This window comes from Pimephales promelas, chromosome 1, assembly GCF_988280905.1.
Source record: "Pimephales promelas chromosome 1, fPimPro1.hap1.1, whole genome shotgun sequence".
In the NCBI taxonomy this organism is placed as follows: domain Eukaryota; kingdom Metazoa; phylum Chordata; class Actinopteri; order Cypriniformes; family Leuciscidae; genus Pimephales; species Pimephales promelas.
This window is the reverse complement of record NC_142769.1, coordinates 6,996,475-7,020,056: the sequence shown is the minus strand read 5'-3', so window position 1 is coordinate 7,020,056 and position 23,582 is coordinate 6,996,475. Positions and strand designations below refer to the sequence as shown.

General features: G+C 36.7%; 2 protein-coding genes and 1 long non-coding RNA gene across 6 annotated transcripts in view; 2 read left to right on the top strand and 1 right to left on the bottom strand.

Moving 5' to 3' along the window:
- usp53a (ubiquitin specific peptidase 53a) overlaps positions 1-6,215 on the top strand; it is a 65,069-nt gene extending 58,854 nt beyond the window's left edge. For all 3 annotated transcript variants that reach the window (XM_039669749.2, XM_039669748.2, XM_089121584.1), the window contains exons 16-18: positions 1,514-1,565; positions 3,041-3,747; positions 5,292-6,215. In XM_039669749.2, coding sequence (XP_039525683.2) covers positions 1,514-1,565; positions 3,041-3,747; positions 5,292-5,368 — 836 coding nt within the window. In that variant the 3' untranslated portion in view covers positions 5,369-6,215. The remainder of the gene's footprint in view (positions 1-1,513; positions 1,566-3,040; positions 3,748-5,291) is intronic.
- Positions 4,470-4,965, top strand: LOC148998321 (uncharacterized). The gene is made up of 2 exons (XR_016146918.1): positions 4,470-4,519; positions 4,678-4,965. It is a non-coding gene; the product is annotated as an uncharacterized LOC148998321 (long non-coding RNA).
- Positions 6,216-7,135: 920 nt separating the features above from the next.
- The window catches only part of frem1a (Fras1 related extracellular matrix 1a), a 92,521-nt gene continuing 76,074 nt past the window's right edge, over positions 7,136-23,582 (bottom strand). For both annotated transcript variants that reach the window (XM_089121269.1, XM_089121296.1), the window contains 15 exons: positions 17,562-17,757; positions 17,188-17,452; positions 16,146-16,563; positions 13,098-13,299; positions 12,854-12,998; positions 12,523-12,652; positions 12,269-12,338; positions 11,309-11,455; positions 10,994-11,196; positions 9,812-9,859; positions 9,494-9,655; positions 9,284-9,400; positions 9,075-9,190; positions 7,856-7,941; positions 7,136-7,761 (listed from right to left, as the gene is read on the bottom strand). In XM_089121269.1, coding sequence (XP_088977395.1) covers positions 7,559-7,761; positions 7,856-7,941; positions 9,075-9,190; positions 9,284-9,400; positions 9,494-9,655; positions 9,812-9,859; positions 10,994-11,196; positions 11,309-11,455; positions 12,269-12,338; positions 12,523-12,652; positions 12,854-12,998; positions 13,098-13,299; positions 16,146-16,563; positions 17,188-17,452; positions 17,562-17,757 — 2,508 coding nt within the window. In that variant the 3' untranslated portion in view covers positions 7,136-7,558. The remainder of the gene's footprint in view (positions 7,762-7,855; positions 7,942-9,074; positions 9,191-9,283; positions 9,401-9,493; positions 9,656-9,811; positions 9,860-10,993; positions 11,197-11,308; positions 11,456-12,268; positions 12,339-12,522; positions 12,653-12,853; positions 12,999-13,097; positions 13,300-16,145; positions 16,564-17,187; positions 17,453-17,561; positions 17,758-23,582) is intronic.

Sequence of the window (23,582 nt, the reverse complement as noted above, 5' to 3'; positions counted from 1 at the left end):
TCTCTGAAAATCCTGGTTTTGTGCATGAAAATCACTGTAGATGAGCAGTTTCTGAAATACTCAGAGCAGCCCGTCTGCATGTCACGTTAAAGTGACGTCACTTACGTTCTGAAGCTCAGTTTGAACTTCAGCAGATCATCTTGACCATGTCTAAATGCATTGAGTTGCTGTCATGTGATTGCTCATTATTGCAAATATCTGAGCAGACAGTTGAACAGGTGTACCTGATAAAAGGGCCATGCATACGATTTAATTTAGTCAACTTTTAGAAGTGCACTAGCATTAAAGATGGTCTCAAAGTTTGGTCGGAAGTCCTAAAAATAAATGTTTGATTTCCTGAATGCTGTAGCCCTCAAACCGTATTCACTTTATAGCCCTTAATCCTGTATTTGTGGACAAATGTGAGCACAGAGGACTCGGGTATGATCCTAATTTTTATTTATTATAAATGTTATATCACTGTCTTCGATAAAGTTTTGTCTATCCATTTATGGTGTTCTCTTTTATTTTGGGGGTATTTTTGAATTTATTTACTTCAAAAAGTACCATATTTTCTATGTAAATTATTGCTATGTAAATGAATTACTATGTAGTTTTTATTTTTTTAACTACATTAATATATCATTCCAATAAGTTTTTAAGAGCTAAAACTTAAAGATGAAGTGACTTTACTTTTCTTATTTTGGCTTATTTTAGAATGCTCTAAATTAATTTTTCCCATTCATTTCTATGGGTGCCCATTTTTGACCCAAATACAAGATTAAGGAGGTTTTTTTTCCACCCACTTAACATTGTAAAATTGAGTAAAACTATGTGTGTTCAGGAAGCAAACTTCAGAATTTTATTTTTAAATAAGTCAAAACTATTTTGCCCACATTTGTCCAGAATACGGTTTTAGGGATAATTAAGTAGCTATTCTATCATTCCTTGGAAAACTGCCGTTGTTTTGAGCTTTCTGCACAGTGGTGCTGTTTTTCCCTGACAATCTCACTGTTGTTGTGCTTGTGAATGTGTTCCCAGCATGCCGCTGTGTGGTCACCTGACAGCTAGTCAGATTTAAAGGTGCGGTCACTACAGCAACACACTGATTTCTCTTTAGAACCCAAGCTCTCTGACTCACTTGCCACTTGGCATGGGCACTTTTATGATCGCGTTTACCCCTTGAGCTCATTGTTAACAAGCCATTGGCGCACACAGAGAAGCTGGTTTGAACCGGATGGCCCAGCCTGGCCCTTTTCTCTTTGGACTTGTGTACTTCAGACAGGCCCAGAGCCCCCGCTGAGCACTGGCCGCCAGATGCCCCACTGAGACACATCCTCACTGAACCCCACCTGTTACATAACACGTCTACATAACGCATCAGACCGAATTCAGCCTCAGTCTGTCTGGAGATATTCTGTCTTTTCACATTATTTTTCATTTGAGATGTACATTTTAAAAACGATAACAACACATTAAATGATGCATGCAGCTATACATAAAACATTAATGCTTTGAATCATTTATCTTATAGGTGACTACCAAAAGAAAGCACATGATCGTTCCATGAGTCCTGTTATTCCAAGGTTAGTAATTTGGAAATATGTATGCATGAAGCTTTTGTGTACTTTCCATATACAGAAATGTTCAGTTGTATAAAACCATAAACACTATATATATATATATATATATATATATATATATCTGTAATGCAATGCATTTGAACATTTTGAAGTGCCTAAATACTTTTTGTCATGTTAGCGCATAATTCTGTGCTTAAATGGCATTTGCATTAGATGACCCTTCATAAGCTTTAGGCTCTATGGGAATAAAAACTTTTCAAAGGACATTTTTTGCATAATTTGTGTATACATGTGACTCGGGTCATTTATGGAAATGTTTCAGTATAGTTTTTTGCAGTGTCTACTCTTGCGAAAAAGAAGTATACTTTAGCACAAGTTTGAAAAAGAGTTCACATAGACGTAATATACTTTAAAACAACATAATTGCTTGGAATTAATGTGGTATTTTGGACACTTAATTGCAATTAAATGAAAATGTATTAGTTTTAAGTTCAGCTAATTGCATTAAATACATATTTTGAGTGATTTTGACACACTTAAGTAGGACTTAACCACATATTTATTAAATTTCATAATTACTTCTACACTTCTATTGACTTTGAAATAGTTTTGTGTACTGCCGAATGTGCTGACTAGCATTTATGGTAAACAAAATATACTTTAATGTAATTTCTATTGAAACTTTAATGTCACATATGTGAATATGTTCAGTTTGTAATGACAAAGTTGCAGTTTAGTACAGTTAAAATTAGGGCTGTGCAAAAATTAATTGCGATTAATCGCATCCAAAATAAAAGTCTGTGTTTACATAATATATTTGTGTGTGCTTTATATAATTGTTTTGTATTTTGTATATATAAATACCTATGCATGCATGTACTGTATATATTTAAGAATTATTTGCACTTAAATTCTGTATATATATATAATCTATATTATATAAATATAAATATTTTATATATGAATAACACATTTTTTTTAAATATATACATGCATTTATGTATTTATATATACAAAATAATTATATACAGCATACACAAATATATTATGTAAACACAGACTTTTATTTTGGAAGCGATTAATCGCAATTAATTTTTGCACAGCCCTAGTTAAAATATATGGATTTAAATCATAAATGTTATTTATCAATAAATAAATAAATAAATGCATGTACTATCAAATAACATACTATAGTTGAAATTCTAATCAATTACTTTGTGCTTCAGTATGTTAGTCAACAATAAAAAAATAAGTGTACTTTAAAGCACGATAAAATGATCTGAAATGTAAAGGAACAGTCATTTAACTGCCTATTATGTGATATAATATTATCTGGAAGTATATTTTTTTAAAGCATACTTTTAAGATTTGAAGTACACTACAAGTAATACAATTAAGCACACTTGTTTTTCACACGGGTCATATGGGCAAATATAAGGTAGTTATTAAATATAACTGACCTATGTTTCCTCCTGCAGAAGGCAAGCTTTTAGATACATTCCTAGTAAGGAGAAGATAGAAAAGACTGAGGTAGAACGACCACATGTGGTAAACGGGAACCCCATCCCTCCTTATTTCACCAAGACCAGCAGTTCGGAGTGGAACAGCTCCGATGACCTTGCCGGTCCCTTTTCCGAGCAGGAGGATTCGTCGTCACATGCTGACATGCCTCCTCAGGTTCCCTCTCGGACTCTATCTAACGCCGCAGCTCCACCGTTGCCTCCAAAACCACATATCTTGAGTTCAGAGAACCGACGACACCTCCAGCAAGATCCCTGCCCACCCAGTCCTCAGCGCTCGGCCCTGTCCCAGAGCGTCCAGCAGAAGTGGCTGGAAAACTCGCCGGAATCGCACATGAACTCGTCGGACACGAGCTCCAAGTCTGGCTCCTCTGATCAGGAGAGGAATGATCTGTCAGCTAGTGAGGGTGAGGAGAAGTTCTCCATCTTTCCTAAACCTGTGGTCGGCTCTCCTGGGATCCCCACCACTTATTTCTCTGTGGATAACTGCATGACGGACACTTACCGTGCCAAGTACTATAAAAAGAGACCCGGGCTTCATGTGATGGTGGACTCTAGAGCCGGGGATCACATCTCCTCTGGTGAAAGTGATTATGGGGAAAGAGTGTCACCATCTCCTTCAGAAACACAGGCACCATCGCACACCAGAGTCATAGCTAGCGCAGGTAATGAGTCTCAAACACATATACATCTCTGCTCATGTGCAGCGGCTGAAACCATAAACTAGTGGGATCATTTCAATAACGTTTAAAATAACATTAAGATTAGTGATTGTCTTAAGTTACAAGGTAGCACGTTGATTAAACATGTATTCATATTTAGTAATTTATTAATGTTTTAAATATAGAATTTTTATAAATAGACCAAAAGACAAACAGATGGTACGCGTGGATGGATGGGTGGGTGGGTGGATATATGGTATGGATGGTATGGATGGATGGTATAGATGGATGGATGGGATGGTAAGGGATGGATGGATGGATGGATGGATGGATGGATATATTGTATGGGATGGATGGTAAGGGATGGATGGATAGGTGGGTGGATGGATGGATGGATATATGGGATGGGTGGGTGGGTGGGTGGATATATGGTATAGATGGTATGGATGGATGGATGGATGGGTATATGGTATGGGATGGATGGATGGTAAGGGATGGCTGGATAGGTGGGTGGATGGATGGATGGATATATGGTATGGGATGGATGGTATAGATGGGATGGATGGATATATGGTATGGATGGTATAGATGGATGGGTGGGTGGATGGATGGATATATGGGATGGATGGTATGGAATGGAGGGAGGGATGGATGGATGGGTGGGTGGGTGGATATGGTATGGATGGATGGATTGTATTGAATGGTGTAGATGGATGGATAGTATGGGATGGATGTGTGGGTGGATGGATGGATGGATATATGGGATGGATGGATGGTATGGATGTGTGGGTGGGTGGATGGAGGGATATATGGTATAGATGGTATGGGTGGGTGGGTGGATGGATGGTGTGGGTGGATGGTATTGATGGATTGATGGTATGGGATGAATGGATGGTATAGATGGATGGATGGATGGATAATATGGGATGGAAGGTATGGATGTGTGGGTGGATGAATGGAAGGATGGATATATGGTATGGATAGTATGAGATGGATGGATGGATGAATGGGTGAGTGGATGGATATATGGTATAGATGTTATGGATAGATGGATGGATGGATGATAGATCAGGTTATCTGATGCTGATTAATGATCACATGACATGCAATTAAACAAATCAAATGTGTGTTGTTAGTATGTTGATTTGTCTTTATTTATCTTTATTCGGCAATTCTATGATTAAATAATTTATTAGCTTTTTATGAACTTACTAACCAGAATTCCTTCACAAACCAGAGTTTGAGAAACCCTGAATCCTTTTTTCTTTTTGTATTAGTATATCAATATGGTAATAATAAGATTGTCCTATTCAAATCAATATTAATGTGTTATGTTAAAAGTAACCAAAAAGTAGACAGAATACATTACCTCAAATGTATTACCAACTACAATTTTCATCCAGTCTGTACCGGACTACAATTTACGTACTCCACCCAACACTGTGTATAGGTATTTTAATGATAGACATTCTTATGAGCTGCCAGGAATAAAGTTGGACTTTAACACTCGTCTGATAATACTGATATAATGTTCTGTTTCTTTTCAGTTCATGCTTCCAGTAAACCCACTGCAAAATGGAACCCTGTTTCAGTGAAAGGACTGGATGAACACGGCTTTCTATGACATCAGGTGTCATGTGTGAAACACTCAGCGCTAATGATGAAGCGTGGACGCTGAGACCTCTGGATGTTCAATGGCCTTCTCTTGGAACATGTCCTTCTACACTTTGGGTTGTGTGTGGCAGTACATTTGCACATTTTCAAGCCAAAAGAGAACAATATTACCTAACGTAGAAGAAAATATTCCATAACACTCCATAGGCTCAAATATATTTGATGACTAACTAATTAAGATTAACAATATTAACAAAAGTGAAAATAAGAGTGATGGATTGAGTTCCCTCCCTGTTCACTGCTTCTGATTTTCTCTTAAATTGTTTAACGTTTCGATTGTTTTTGGACGGCAGAGCTGCTAAAAGATTTGATTGTATTTTCAGAGGGTGAAGCTGCTAAATGTGAAACCATTCCTGTATTTGGTAAGAACTCATTTAAATGTTTCATGGCCCTTTTTGGTTGGTTTAGGTGTGTGATATCTATTTTTTATTATTATTATTAAATTAGTCCCTGATCAGTTATTAAAATGGGCCATTTTAAATATTGTCACCCTTCTATCATGTTGTTTTTCAACAGAAATCATGGACACTGGAGTTCGAAATGTATGTCATTTGTTTGTAAAATGGTGGAACTTGACTTTATTTGGGCACATGAAATGTTTTTGGAACAAGTTGTATATTTTGTCATTTAGTTTTTATTTGTATGTATTTTGTATATTGCTTGGCAGAACACTGAATAGTGCCTTATTTTGTACGTAAAGATGGGATAAAGGTTTTTTTTTATCTTATGTTAACTTTTATAATATTGTAGTTCATTTTGGTTAAGAACTTTTAATAAACTGATTTATTTAAGCATAACGTGGTTGTCTAATTTGTGTAAATATATACACTAAGACACTTTCAAAAACATTTGAATGTTATTCTCACCGAGGATGTATTCATTTGATCAAAAAAATACAGTGAAAACAGTAATATGGTGAAATATTATAAAAAATAACAATTAATTGAATTCAAATAACCATTTTCTATTTGAATATATTTTAAAAATGTAATTTATTCTTGTGACTTAAAGCTGAATTTTCAGAATCATTTTTCTAGTCTTCAAATCATTATAATATGCTATATTTGCTTCATGATTCTTTGACTAATAGGAACTTAGTTCATAGACATTTTTTGTAATGTGAAATGCATCCTTATCCTCCCGAATAAAAAATAATTTCTTAGTAGTAAAAAAAAAGAAACTATTGAACCCAAACTTTCAAATTGTAGAGTTCTTAAAAATAAAATATTGCTTATCAAAGTTTTTATATGTTAATCTCTTATGAACTAAATACATACTATTTATTTTAATTCAACATCTGAGAGCCTACGATATTTATTGTAATTCATCAAAGATGTATGAATATACACAAATAATGTAAGAGTCTTGGACACAATTGTTAGGTAGCTATAATTTCCAGAGAAATCAAAATAGAGCATTAATTTCAGCTGTCATTAACATGTCAGGAATTTTTATTCAAAAGTATGGGTCTTTGTAGTGACAGTTTTCTATATATTTCTATATATATATATATATATAACAATCATTTCATGAACTAAAAAAACTAATGCTAGCTAAATTCTACATAGCTTCAAAACTAAGACGATTTCTTGAAAATCATTCCCATAACATACAGAGCACAAAAAGTAATAAATACATAGCGATTAAGTAGCACATATTACATTTACATTACAACACATGGTGGTCTTCTGATATATTTATATATTTATATATTTCCTTCTATATAGTATGTGAAAATCAATACGTGACTAAAGAAGTCCGAATTCACAGTACTCATAAAAGAAAAGGTTAAGCAAAAATTACCAAGATGACCTACCTCTTCTGAGATTCTGAAGTGTGCATCAATGGACACTTTACTATCCCATGAGGCCACGGGAGAGGATTTATGAATGGCGGTGAAGCGACTTGTAGGTCATGTGATAATGACAACATGTTGAATGTAGTATGTACAAATTACATACATACTATATAGAGCATACTTTTTAGTGGTTGTGAAGTAATTACTCGTTCAAAATAAGTACCAACTCAAGAGTGCGATCTCAGACACACAAAGAAACGGTGAGTTGACAGCAAACAGTTGTTAATGTGAATCAAACCACATTACAGGAGTCACGTCACGATTACTGTGCACTACAGAGTCTTACATTTTAACATAACACACATAACGGTGTCCCTTTCCTTTCTTACAGTCTCGTATCTGCCATTTCGTCTTCCTCCAGACCAGGACACACTTCCTGCTTCCCTTCTTCCTGTTTTTTGGAGGGCTCCGCCTCCAGTTGGTGTAAGTGACCGGCTCTCCACCCACCCACTCCCAGCGGCCTTTACTTTCACGGTCGTTCAGACCTGTGGTTTAAGAAAAACAGAGCGATGAGTTCATTGTTACATTCAGCGTAATCACACAGACTGCGAAGTTAGTTTTAATCACAAAAGAAGTTACCAATCCAAAAGGGTTTTCTTTCACTGAAGTCCCACAGCCAGTCCATGTCTCGTTTTGACAAAACACTGACCAGGTTTCCATTGAAGCTTCAAGAAACAAGTATTTAGTTAGTCAACATGAAAGTCACAAACTTGACCATTCTTATTTTTTATAGAATACTACAGTATTTACATAAATTATATATTCGTGCACATTTTTTTTTTAATCAAAATAACTTCCCCTCCGTCTAGCAGCGACATCTCTTTTCTAATGACGCGTTTACTGGCGTGAGGGCACTCACATGAGATCCACCAATAGCAAACCACAACCATCCAATCAATTCCTCATTGAGATTAATAGTTCAAATATGGCGATCTCCGTTCAAAAACACACAATCGTATTCCTAAATGACAACGATTCAACTATGTCTATTAAACCCAACATTCAGATCTGAAGAGATTTGTTCAAAAACACTGATTCATCCCTAATGAAACGAGTCATTGAATCGTTCACTCAAACTGATTTAAAAAAAAATGTACTCAAATTATTAATTACATGTTTTTTTAACATGTAACATTTTGTCAGAACCTCTAGTTGTTTTGTTCAGTTGTCTGTTCTGGATCTCGGGAGAATCGTGATTTTGATTAAAAAAGTGATTCTCAATTGATTCAGAATTGTGAAAATCAAGTGCAGGGTTGCCAAGTCTGTGACAGAATTGGGCTACTTTGAAACTGTTGACGTATGTTGTTATTTTTTTACCTCGTAGGTTATAGCCGGCAAATCTTTTTTATACATTTATATTTTATTAAAAAAAAAACGCTAGTATTGAAATAATGCTATTATATACAAATGTGCTAGATGATCACTACGATATACATAGTTGTTTTCAATTTGGAAATTAGTGACTGTAAAATATGTATTTTAGGTGTGAGAATGGCGTGTTTTGAGTTGATATTTAGGGCTACTTTAAGGCTATCTAGTTTTGTTACGCAGATCTGGCAACCCTGATCAAGGCCCACCCTACATTTTTGCTTGTTCGAGAAGCAATTCCACTCAGACGTCACAATAGGGAAGAACTGACTTGTTTAAACTTGTTAAACTTGTTCAACTTTAAAAAAATATTTGATATCTTCAGCAAAAAAAAAAATCAAAAATCATACACTACGCAATTTTCTGTGAAATGTGTCGAATCAAATCAGCAGACTGGCTCTGATATTCAGCAACTACTGTTTTGTCTTACCTTTCTCTGCAGGCCCGTACCGCGGTGCTCCACGTGGCTTTGCGCTCTGTGCTCAGAATATAGCAGAAGTCGTTGTGGTACGTCCATCCTCGAGGACATTTCTGTGCTTTCACAGTCTGAGTACAGAAAAGACGAGATGAAAATGAATATTTCATGAAATGTAGAAACTGAAGATCCAGGCATCATGATTTACTCTGAACATGAATGACCTCATTAGTAGGTGTCCAGGGCCTCCAGGAGACTCCATTACAGTGAAACATCTGACCTGAGCTGTCGTTGTAGTGGAGGAAGCCACTGAGCTCTGGAGTACAGGGTTTAGAAGAAGGCTTGGGAGAGAGGCACCAAACACGCGGGTTTATTTGCTAAAAGATTACTCTAATTAATTTGACGATTTCTAGACACACTCCCAAAACTCTCACCCGAGTCCCAGAAGGCTGCAGAACTCTGCCAACAGTTTGCTGTAGTTTTGTCCTGAGCGCAGGAGCGTGATGCTGCCCCCTGCTGGTCACCTGCACCTGTGCCTTTCTGTCAGTCCTGGAGTCAGCGTCGTCCTCCACCGCCATCGATACCATACCGTGATACTGTAAGTTATTGAGCATATTAATATGACGTTAATAATAATAACACAATTATAGCATCAAAATTTAAGATAAATATTGTTCTTGGATATAACCCATATATATAGTCACACCTGAAGCAACACATATCCTTTACTGACACTGTTTTATTCCACTTACTTTGTAAATGACATCAGATCCATGACGAATCATTTCCGAAGGCTGAACCTGTGGATGAAAGTGCTTTAGAGTATTCAGAATATATATATATATATATATATGTGTGCGTAGTGTGTATAATTATTTTGTATATATAAATACACAAATGCATTTATATATTTAAGAAAAATGTGTTCTTAATATATTAATATTTATTTATACACATAATATTAATTATGTATAATATATATATATATATATATATATATATATATATATATATATATATATGTATATACATATACAATATATACAATATTTCTTAAATATATACATGCATGTGTATTTATATATACAAAATAATTAAACACACTACACCTACATTTATTACGTAACTAAAAGCTTTTATTTTGGATGCGATTATATATATATTATACATTTGATATATATATTTATATACATCAAATGTATTATATATATATTACACATTTGAGATATATATATATATATATATATATATATATATATATATATATATATATATGAAGAGTTCAGATGCAAAAGCCTCTAAATGCCATTTGAAATTTTCTTCTAAAATGACCATTTTTATCAAGCTTGTATATTTAAGTTCAGTAATTTCACTTAAATTACAATTAATAGGTAATCTTCATTGCCATTTAAGTGAAATTACTAAACTTAAATATGCAAGCTTGATAAAAATGATCATTTTAGAAGAGAATTTCAAATGGCACTTAGAGGCTTTTGCATCTGAACTCTTCATATATATATATATCTCAAATGTATTATATATATATATATATATATATATATATATATATATAAACAAGTTCAATTTAAATTTAATAAAATTAAATAAATGTTGCCATCGTAGAGAGAATTAACTGGACGTACTAAAATTACTAAAACTTAAATGACAATAAAGCTTAAAAGGAATAGACGATTATAATTCTAAATAGAAACTAAAATTGAAAATCTAAACCACAAATATTTAAAAACATATTTAAAACCTTTTTTGTACCATAATAGTATATAAATAGAGTACTAGACGGACGGACGGACGGACGGACAGACAGACAGACAGACAGACAGACAGACAGACAGATAGATAGATAGATAGATAGATAGATAGATAGAAAAGGTCAGATGATATTTGTGTGTGTGTGTTTAATCATATTAACTTACCACTTTTCCATTCCCAATGACTCTGAGTGTTTTCTTTGTAGTGGAGGGAGCTTCAGCTGTTATATCTCCATCCCCTCTGATATAGCCCTGAGAGAAAGGTAATGTCTCCACCTGGATGGAGCCGTGTTGAGGGTACGGACCTGGCTCATCCTCCTGGCCTTGAATACTAGTTCTTGCTTTGATTCGGTTCTCTCTGCACTGCCCTTTAGAAACACCCAACAAATGACCTTTTTTTTAGGAAACCCCATTTTTTGCTATATTCATTAAAGGAACTGTTCAACCAAATATATGGTCTTCTGGACAATCCGCACTAACCATTTGTGTCCTTTATGAAGATGGTGGCTTTAGATTTGTCTTTCAGCATTGCACCCACCGGAGATATCAAGGTAACCTCAAATGTCTCATCACCTTCCTCTAAAGAGTCCTGAACAATCTCCACTCTCCATCCTCGACTGACCATCCCTGAGAAAAGACAGAGGTGACACGTTTTGACTGAATTATGTTCTGTAGTATCTTATTGTAGCATCTTTATTTAAAGGGGTGGTTGATTATGATTTCTCTTTTCTAACTTTAGTTAGTGTGTATTCTGTGTAATGTTACTGTTTGAGCATAAGCAACGTCTGCAAAGTTACGAAGCTCAAAGTTCAAAGCAAAGGAAGATATTGCTTTTTCAGAAATCGCTTTTTAAGGACTACAAAAATGGCTGGTAGGGACTACACGAGCTTTTACACGGGTTCTAACCCTTTTATTTATAGTATATTTATATATTATATATTTATTTATTTATGGATTATTATGACAGTAAGTTATATGCTAATCAATGACTAGAAGAACTCCACATCAGCTATATAAATTCATCAACTAACCATTCAGAAATGTCCTGTTGCTTTTACATATTGTCACTTCTTCTTGAGACTTCGACTCCATTTTGAACATAAAAGGCTAAAAGTTTTAGAAATTTTCAGTGGTGTCTGCGTGAAGTAATCGCATAAGGTAATCATGGCTGCTAACGCTCTTGAAGCTCCGCCCCCATTGTGCAGCTCATTTGCATTTAAAGGGACACACACACACACAAAAACGGCGTGTTTTTTGCTCACCCTCAAAAAGTAACAATTTTAACATGCTATAAATAATATATCTGTGGGGTATTTTGAGCTAAAACTTCACATACACACTTTAAGGACATCAGAGGCATAATTTACATCTTATGAAAAGAGCATTATACCACCCCTTTAAAAAAAAAAAACCTAAGAAAATCCCAGTGTTTCAATTTACCTGGGTCAAACTGAATCAAAGATGAAGCCGGTATAAAATCCTTTCCAGCAGATGCTGTTAGTTCTTTCACCTATGGGAAAAAAAATATATATATATATATATATATATATATATATATCTCAAATATATATTATATATATTTTTATTTATATATATATATATATATATATAATTCAATATATATTAAAATCCTTTTTTGCAGAAGAATAAAAAACAATCAAATAAACCACAACAAATAAAGCTAAACACAATACCTGTACAGTCACATAAGATGAGTCCTGCACATTCCCCTTCCTCTGGATGGTTAGTGAGACTGACCCCTGACTCTCACATATGATGTACTCAGTCCTGGTCAGCTCCACACTGGCCCAGCTAAACTCCAATCTAATACAGGGAATAATATTTATTACAAATCCTAATATACACAAACAATGTGCCATTCAAGTGTACAGTATGTGTGATGTTCCATAATACATTGAGAAATACAAAAATATTATTTTGCTATAAGAAATGACTATCATGGGCAAGGAAATAAAACTTTTTACCAAAAAAAAAAAAAAAACATTTCAAAAGCGCAAGGTTTACCTGTGAGAAAGTCCAGATTTGCCCAGTGCATCAGACACGGCAAACTCCAGGCTGTCAGTTAAAGAGTCCAGAGCAGAGTTTATGACGTAGAGGATATTCCTTCTGTTCAGATCCCTCTGAGAGAAACGATGCCTCACAAACTCACCTACGGACATGTCAACGATTATACAGGATGTAAACACATTATTACAGACAGGAAGACTAGATCTAGATAGATGGATACACAGACAGACAGACCTCTCACCATTGGTATAATTTTCCAGGTATCCAAAATAAGGCGGTCTGAGGATGTGATAGATCAGATCACCGTCTGCAGAGTTCTTATCCTGAGCCTTAAGCTCTCTGGAGGAAATAAAGATCCCATAACGACCATCTTTGAGAAGCTCCACTTTCCATAGGGTTTCCAACACTGCTATCTGTGGAGCTGAGCTGTCGAGAGCTTCAATCTGTGGCACACGCATCATTTCAGCAGGATTAAAAGTTGGAAAACAATGACAGGATACAAGTTATGTTGGATATGCATTTAACAATATATGAAAAAAAAATTAATATAAGTACAATCAAAGCACTTACCGCACTCTCCCAACTAATTAACCTATATTTATGTAGTCAGACATTCAAAAAAGGTATTTTATTAAAGGGATAGTTCCTTTTTTAAATTAATTTTTGGTATGTTTTAGCTTACCTCAAGGGCATCCAAGATGTAGATGTCTTTGTTTCCACAGGAGTTTCAATTTTGATATTTTTAGGTCAAACCGTTCTTGTCTGTCAGTCATATAATGCAGGTCTATGGTCACCACCTCAAAGAGCATGCACAGAGAAGTCCAAATTAAACATGATTTAATGACTCGTAAATGTAAGTACACATTGATGGCCTAAGACACGAAACGAGCGGTTTGTGTGAGAAAATGGACAGTATTTATATTGTTTTTACCTCTTACCACAGCCGCAAATCGCCCACGCCCTCAGATCACTTGGATGTGGCTGTGTTTACAAGAGGTAAAAATGATATAAGTACTGTTCGTTTTTTTACACAAACCGCTCGTTTCGTGTCTAATGCCATCAATGTGTACTTACATTCACGAGTCATTAAATCATGTTTAATTTGGACTTCTCTGTGTAAGTTCTTTGAGGTGGTGACCATAAACCTGCATTATATGACAAGAACTTAACCTAAAAATATCAAAATTAAAAATACTGTGGAAACAAAGATACCTACATCTTGGATGCCCTTGAGGTAAGCTAAAACATACCAAAAATTAATTTCAAAGTGAATTTCATGCATTCAGTGTAACAATTCACTGATCTCAGAGGTTATATAGAAAACCCTACACATTTTAAGGTGATCCTGTTTAGACAATCAATCCACAGTTCAACTCCATCTGAAACGAAACATAATTATAATAATGGGAACAACACATCAGTCAAAATGTTTACTTACAAAAGATCTCAAAACCTGGCAAATATGATAGTTAAATCAGACATTGTGTGTGATGACAAAAAAAAGCATGCATGTTTTCCTTGTAGAAATAGCACATTATGTTCTTCTGTCCTACCATATAATAATTGCACATGTTCCTCTACAAAAAAAAAAGTATGCTATCAAATCCTGAATAGCATGATCAACTAAAAACTTAATTTACCTACTCCTATATCCATTGATGTACTGTATGTTGGGAAAACATCAAAAGCATTGAGGATCAGAGTGAGTGAACACAAATCAGCCATTTGCAGACATGATGTTACTTCTCCCATTGTCAGACACTTTATCGAGTAGAATCATGATACTGAACATCTTAAATGTAGTAGGTATTAAAAAGATTATGAATTCCAGCCGTGGTGGAGCTAGATAAATAACTTTTACCAAGAGAGACGTTTTGGATGTTTTATTTACAGACATGTCTCCTTTGGGTTTAAATGAGGATTATGATTATTTTGAATTATTGATGACACTTTACAATACACTCTCAGAAAAAAGGTACAAAAGCTGTCACTGGGGATGTACCTTTTCAAAAGGTACACTTTTGTACCCAAAGGCTGCATATTGGTACCTTAGTGGTACATATTAGCACCTACAATGTACATATTAGCACCTGAAATGTACACAGCACCTAAAATGTACATATTAGTACCTAAAATTGACATATTAGCACCTGAAATCCTGAAATGGACATATTAGCACGTAAAATGTACATATTAGCACCTGAAATGTACATATTAGCAAATAAAATGTACATATTAGCACCTGAAATTGACATATTAGCACCTGAAATCCTGAAATGGACATATTAGCACGTGAAATTTACATATTAGCACCTGAAATGTACATATTAGCAAATAAAATGTACATATTAGCACCTACAATGTACATATTAGCACCTTAAATGTACATATTAACACCTAAAATGTACTTATTAGCACCTAAATGTACATACTAACACCTAAAATGTACTTAACAAATAAAATGTACATATTAGCACCTACAATGTACATATTAACACCTAAAATGTACTTATTAGCACCTGAAATGTATATATTAGCACCTGAATGTACAGATTAGCATCAGAAATGTATATATTAGCACATAAAATGTACATATTAGCACCTGAAATGGACATATTAGCTCCTGAAATGTACAAATTAGCACCTAAAATGGACAAAAGTTTACCTTTTGAAAAGGTACAGCCCCAGTGACCGCTTTTGTACCTTTTTTCTGAGAGTGTAAGGTTCATTAGTTAACAACCTTAGTTAACATGACCTAAGAATGAACAATGCTTCTACGGCATTTATTAATCTTATTTAATATTAATTTCAACATTTACTAATAAGTTATTAAAATCAAAGGTTGTATTTGTTAACATTAGTTAATGCACTGAGAAACTACTAACATGAACAAATAATGAACAGCTATTAACTAATATTAACAAAGATTAATGAAATGTAACAAATGAATTGCTCATTGTGAGTTCATGTTAGTTCATACATTAACCTTTTATAAAGTGTCACCAAATTGTTTTGGTCACAATGTTTATGAATGGCATTTTTTCCCGATCTCTTATTGTTCCTATTATTAATATTGATTTGTTGTTCCAGATGGAGTTGAAATAGAGTCTGTGGATTGATTGTCCTGAAGATTTGTTTTTTATAAGCCGAAATGTCTGCATTGTTTTTTTTATCTCCTGCTTGAACTTGATAAAAAAAATGTTACAATGCAGACCTTTATGAATTTTTAAAAATAGGTACAACAAAAAAAACAAAAAACGTTGTATCACACTACATGATTGCAACTAACTTGCAGAGTGAAGAAGAGCGGCTCAGTTTGCAAGTGTCCGTCCAGCAGGAAGCCTCTTTCTGTGCTGTCAGAGGCCGTGAATCTGAAGCGATCGATCTGAGAAGCTCCTCCAGAGTGTCTGTATGAAACAGCCAGATCCTGAATGTTCTGCTGGGTAAAACTGCTACCAGCTACCAGTGTCTGTCCCTTCAAAAGCAACTGGCCATACAGGGGAGGGTGGACCACCCTGTAGCTCAAGGCAGTGTGTGGACTGTCAGGATCAGACAGGAATAAGGCATCAGGTGTCAAAGTTATGGTGGACCCCTGGGGAACCCGTAGACCAGTGTTATGCACTAGTGTGGGCAGAACCTTATCAGTCATTTCCACTAAGATCTCCAGGGTCCCGTTGCGAGTTGATATGCCATTGCTGACCACAAACCTATGGATAATGAAGACATATGGAGACACAAAGCACAAATCAATAACTTTTATGGGACATTAATCACAGTTGCACAGAAATTCAATAAAATAAAACAAACTTAAGATAAACAAAAAAGGTTACTCACATCTGGGTAATATTTTACCCCACAATAAATAAACAATATATATAAATATATAGTTGTTTATTATTTATTATACACAATATATAATCAATATATATATATATATATATATATAAATATATAATGATGTTACACTGTATATACACAGATTGTTATTATTTAATTAATATTGATTTAGTTACAGTACTTACAATATGTGTGAAAATTGTGCTTATATATTAATATTAAATATTTATTTATTATTTTTAATTATTAATTAAGTGCAAATTGTGCTTAATTATCACAAAGATAATTAAACAATTCCTAAATGTTTTTTGTTAACATTAATGAATCATTATACAAAACATTTTAATATTTAAATAAATATTATTTTTATTATTTATTTCGATTTTTGGTGAAAAAATAACTCTAAAAATAAAACTATAACATCATTTTGCAAAATTAAAAAAAAATGGTTGATGAAGAAGGCAGACTGCATCAGTCTTGCATGAGGTCCTTACTGCAGGGTCTCTCTTGGTGAAGTGGCTCTGTTGTCATGTACATAACACACCAGGTTTGCTGCTACGTCCAGCTGACTGAACGACTGAATTTGCACGCCGGTGTGTTTGATGTACTCCAAATGACCATGTGCTGGAGGTACAGTGATGACATAGAGCAGCTCCTCCGGCTTGTCAGTGCCGTCTACCGCCAGCAAGACGTCTGTGGTGAGAACCACACGCTCCCCTCGACTGGACCTCACAGGCTTCAGCAACAATGCTATGTCTCCTGCAGATCAGCACAGAGCAGACGTGAAAAGAACTGACACAATTGAACAATTTTATGATAACTTTTGGAATATATGCATATCATCAGGGGATAAAAAGTAGCAGCCCACCTTTCTCCAGTTCTTTGACTGTAATGTGGAAGTGCTGAGCAGGAGAGCGGTTCTTGCCGTCCAACAGGTGGAAGACAAAGAAGTCAGCAGCGGGTGCTCCAGGATGACTGGTGTGAAGGTACCGTAACAGGTTCATATCCAAAACCTGCTGAGAGCAGTTCATTCCTGCAGATACAGACACCCAGTCTGTGCCGACCTGAGGATCAGTAAACATTCTGGATTTGCTCACACACACACATATATATACACTCACCTAAAGGATTATTAGGAACACCTGTTCAATTTCTCATTAATGCAATTATCTAATCAACCAATCACATGGCAGTTGCTTCAATGCATTTAGGGGTGTGGTCCTGATCAAGACAATCTCTTGAACTCCAAACTGAATGTCATAATGGGAAAGAAATGTGATTTGAGGAATTTTGAGTGTGGCATGGTTGTTGGTGCCAGGCTGTTGCTGTTCAGTTACTGGGCGTTTCACGCACAACCATTTCTAGGGTTTACAAAGAATGGTGTGAAAAGTGAAAAACATCCAGTATGCGGCAGTTCTGTGGGCGAAAATGCTTTGTTCATGCTAGAGGTCAGAGGAGAATGGGCCGACTGATTCTAGCTGATAGAAGAGCATTTGTGAAGCGACAACAGCTGATATTCGTCCCGGTGTGTACGGGCCTTTAAACCTGAGTGCAAAAATGAAGGCTCCAGACCCTTCAAGAGCTGAGATATCGAAACTCAAAAATTCGACCCGAACAAAAAAAACGACAGTGGTACCCCTTTCGTTTTTTTTTTTTCGGGCGAAAAATTAAGTTTCTCCAATCTTCTCAAAACTCTGGATTCTGATAGAGGGCCATGAGACTTAGACCTGAGTGCAAAAATGGAGGCTCTAGACCCTTCCAGAGCTGAGATATTGAAACTCAAAAATTCGACCCGAAAAAAAAAACGACAGTGGTACAACTTTCGTTTTTTTTTTTCGGGCGAAAAATTAAGCTTCTCCAATCTTCTCAAAACTCTGGATTCTGATAGAGGGCCATGAGACTTACACCTGAGTGCAAAAATGGAGGCTCTAGACCCTTCCAGAGCTGAGATATCGAAACTCAAAAATTCGACCCGAAAAAAAAACGACAGTGGTACCCCTTTCGTTTTTTTTTTTTTTGGGCGAAAAATTAAGCTTCTCCAATCTTCTCAAAACTCTGGATTCTGATAGAGGGCCATGAGACTTAGACCTGAGTGCAAAAATGGAGGCTCTGGACCCTTCCAGAGCTGAGATATCGAAACTCAAAAATTCGACCCGAAAAAAACAACAACAGTGGTACCGCTTTCGTTTTTTTTTTTCGGGCGAAAAATTAAGTTTCTCCAATCTTCTCAAAACTCTGGATTCTGATAGAGGGCCATGAGACTTAGACCTGAGTGCAAAAATGGAGGCTCTGGACCCTTCCAGAGCTGAGATATCGAAATTCCAAAATTCGACCCGGAAAAAAAAACGACAGTGGTACCCCTTTCGTTTTTTTTTTCGGGCGAAAAATTAAGTTTCTCCAATCTTCTCAAAACTCTGAATTCTGATAGAGGACCATGAGACTTAAACCTGAGTGCAAAAATGGAGGCTCTAGACCCTTCCATAGCTGAGATAGCGAAACTCAAAATTTCGACCCGAAAATAAAACGACAGTGGTACCCCTTTCGTTTTTTTTTTTTCGGGTGAAAAATTAAGTTTCTCCAATCTTCTCAAAACTCTGGATTCTGATAGAGGGCCATGAGACTTAGACCTGAGTGCAAAAATGGAGGCTCTAGACCCTTCCAGAGCTGAGATATTGAAACTCAAAAATTCGACCCGAACAAAAAAAACGACAGTGGTACCCCTTTCGTTTTTTTTTCGGGCGAAAAATTAAGTTTCTCCAATCTTCTCAAAACTCTGGATTCTGATAGAGGGCCATGAGACTTAGACCTGAGTGCAAAAATGGAGGCTCTAGACCCTTCCAGAGCTGAGATGTCGAAACTCAAAAATTCGGCCCGAAAAAAAAAACGACAGTGGTACCCCTTACGTTTTTTTTTTCGGGCGAAAAATTAAGTTTCTCCAATCTTCTCAAAACTCTGGATTCTGATAGAGGGCCATGAGACTTAGACCTGAGTGCAAAAATGGAGGCTCTAGCCTCTCCCAGAGCTGAGATATCGAAACTCAAAAATTCGGCCCGAAAAAAAAAAACGACAGTGGTACCCCTTACGTTTTTTTTTCGGGCGAAAAATTAAGTTTCTCCGATCTTCTCAAAACTCTGGATTCTGATAGAGGGCCATGAGACTTAGACCTGAGTGCAAAAATGGAGGCTCTAGCCCCTCCCAGAGCTGAGATGTCGAAACTCAAAAATTAGGCCGGAAAAAAAAATGACAGTGGTACCCCTTATGTTTTTTTTTTTTCGGGCGAAAAATTAAGTTACTTCAATCTTCTCAAAACTCTGGATTCTGATAGAGGGCCATGAGACTTAGACCCGAGTGCAAAAATGGAGGCTCTAGCCCCTCCCAGAGCTGAGATATCGAAACTCAAAAATTCGGCCCGAAAAAAAAACCACAGTGGTACCCCTTACGTTTTTTTTTTCGGGCGAAAAATTAAGTTTCTCCAATCTTCTCAAAACTCTGGATTCTGATAGAGGGCCATGAGACTTAGACCTGAGTGCAAAAATGGAGGCTCTAGCCCCTCCCAGAGCTGAGATGTCGAAACTCAAAAATTCGGCCAGAAAAAAAAACGACAGTGGTACCCCTTACGTTTTTTTTTTTTTTTCGGGCGAAAAATTAAGTTTCTCCAATCTTCTCAAAACTCTGGATTCTGATAGAGGGCCATGAGACTTAGACCTGAGTGCAAAAATGGAGGCTCTAGCCCATCCCAGAGCTGAGATATTGAAACTCAAAAATTCGGCCCGAAAAAAAAACGACAGTGGTACCCCTTACGTTTTTTTTTTTCGGGCGAAAAATTAAGTTTCTCCAATCTTCTCAAAACTCTGGATTCTGATAGAGGGCCATGAGACTTAAACCTGAGTGCAAAAATGGAGGCTCTAGCCCCTCCCAGAGCTGAGATGTCGAAACTCAAAAATTCGGCCAGAAAAAAAAACGACAGTGGTACCCCTTACGTTTTTTTTTTTCGGGCGAAAAATTAAGTTTCTCAAATCTTCTCAAAACTCTGGATTCTGATAGAGGGCCATGAGACTTAGACCTGAGTGCAAAAATGGAGGCTCTAGCCCCTCCCAGAGCTGAGATGTCGAAACTCAAAAATTCGGCCAGAAAAAAAAACGACAGTGGTACCCCTTACGTTTTTTTGGGGGGGGCGAAAAATTAAGTTTCTCCAATCTTCTCAAAACTCTGGATTCTGATAGAGGGCCATGAGACTTAGACCTGAGTGCAAAAATGGAGGCTCTAGCCCCACTCAGGGCTGAGATATCGAAACTCAAAAATTCGGCCAGAAAAAAAAACGACAGTGGTACCCCTTACGTTTTTTTTTTTCGGGCGAAAAATTAAGTTTCTCCAATCTTCCCAAAACTCTGGATTCTGATAGAGGGCCATGAGACTTAGACCTGAGTGCAAAATGGAGGCTCTAGCCCCACTCAGGGCTGAGATGTCGAAACTCAAAAATTCGGCCAGAAAAAAAAACGACAGTGGTACCCCTTACGTTTTTATTTTTCGGGCGAAAAATTAAGTTTCTCCAATCTTCTCAAAACTCTGGATTCTGATAGAGGGCCAAGAGACTTAGACCTGAGTGCAAAAATGGAGGCTCTAGCATCTCCCAGAGCTGAGATATCGAAACTCAAAAATTCGGCCCGAAAAAAAAACGACAGTGGTACCCCTTACGTTTTTTTTTTCGGGCGAAAAATTAAGTTTCTCCAATCTTCTCAAAACTCTGGATTCTGATAGAGGGCCATGTGACTTAGACCTGAGTGCAAAAATGGAGGCTCTAGCCCCTCCCAGAGCTGAGATGTCGAAACTCAAAAATTCGGCCCGAAAAAAAAACGACAGTGGTACCCCTTACGTTTTTTTTTTTTTTCGGGCGAAAAATTAAGTTTCTCCAATCTTCTCAAAACTCTGGATTCTGATAGAGGGCCATGAGACTTAGACCTGAGTGTAAAAATGGAGGCTCTAGCCCCTCCCAGAGCTGAGATGTCGAAACTCAAAAATTCGGCCAAAAAAAAAAACGACAGTGGTACCCCTTACGTTTTTTTTTTTTGGGCGAAAAATTAAGTTTCTCCAATCTTCTCAAAACTCTGGATTCTGATAGAGGGCCATGAGACTTAGACCTGAGTGCAAAAATGGAGGCTCTAGCCCCTCCCAGAGCTGAGATGTCGAAACTCAAAAATTCGGCCCGAAAAAAAAACGACAGTGGTACCCCTTACGTTTTTTTTGGGGGGGCGAAAAATTAAGTTTCTCCAATCTTCTCAAAACTCTGGATTCTGATAGAGGGCCATGAGACTTAGACCTGAGTGCAAAAATGGAGGCTCTAGCCCCTCCCAGAGCTGAGATGTCGAAACTCAAAAATTCGGCCAGAAAAAAAAACGACAGTGGTACCCCTTACGTTTTTTTTGGGGGGGCGAAAAATTAAGTTTCTCCAATCTTCTCAAAACTCTGGATTCTGATAGAGGGCCATGAGACTTAGACCTGAGTGCAAAAATGGAGGCTCTAGCCCCACTCAGGGCTGAGATATCGAAACTCAAAAATTCGGCCAGAAAAAAAAACGACAGTGGTACCCCTTACGTTTTTTTTTTTTCGGGCGAAAAATTAAGTTTCTCCAATCTTCCCAAAACTCTGGATTCTGATAGAGGGCCATGAGAATTAGACCTGAGTGCAAAATGGAGGCTCTAGCCCCACTCAGGGCTGAGATGTCGAAACTCAAAAATTCGGCCAGAAAAAAAAACGACAGTGGTACCCCTTAAGTTTTTTTTTTTTGGGCGAAAAATTAAGTTTCTCCAATCTTCTCAAAACTCTGGATTCTGATAGAGGGCCAAGAGACTTAGACCTGAGTGAAAAAATGGAGGCTCTAGCATCTCCCAGAGCTGAGATATCGAAACTCAAAAATTCGGCCCGAAAAAAAACGACAGTGGTACCCCTTACGTTTTTTTTTTTCGGGCGAAAAATTAAGTTTCTCCAATCTTCTCAAAACTCTGGATTCTGATAGAGGGCCATGTGACTTAGACCTGAGTGCAAAAATGGAGGCTCTAGCCCCTCCCAGAGCTGAGATGTCGAAACTCAAAAATTCGGCCAGAAAAAAAAACGACAGTGGTACCCCTTACGTTTTTTTTTTTTCGGGCGAAAAATTAAGTTTCTCCAATCTTCTCAAAACTCTGGATTCTGATAGAGGGCCATGACACTTAGACCTGAGTGTAAAAATGGAGGCTCTAGCCCCTCCCAGAGCTGAGATGTCGAAACTCAAAAATTCGGCCAGAAAAAAAAACGACAGTGGTACCCCTTACGTTTTTTTTGGGCGAAAAATTAAGTTTCTCCAATCTTCTCAAAACTCTGGATTCTGATAGAGGGCCATGAGACTTAGACCTGAGTGCAAAAATGGAGGCTCTAGCCCCTCCCAGAGCTGAGATGTCGAAACTCAAAAATTCGGCCCGAAAAAAAAACGACAGTGGTACCCCTTACGTTTTTTTTGGGGGGGCGAAAAATTAAGTTTCTCCAATCTTCTCAAAAGTCTGGATTCTGATAGAGGGCCATGAGACTTAGACCTGAGTGCAAAAATGGAGGCTCTAGCCCCTCCCAGAGCTGAGATGTCGAAACTCAAAAATTCGGCCAGAAAAAAAAACGACAGTGGTACCCCTTACGTTTTTTTTGGGAGGGCGAAAAATTAAGTTTCTCAAATCTTCTCAAAACTCTGGATTCTGATAGAGGGCCATGAGACTTAAACCTGAGTGCAAAAATGGAGGCTCTAGCCCCACTCAGGGCTGAGATATCGAAACTCAAAAATTCGGCCAGAAAAAAAAACGACAGTGGTACCCCTTACGTTTTTTTTTTTCGGGCGAAAAATTAAGTTTCTCCAATCTTCCCAAAA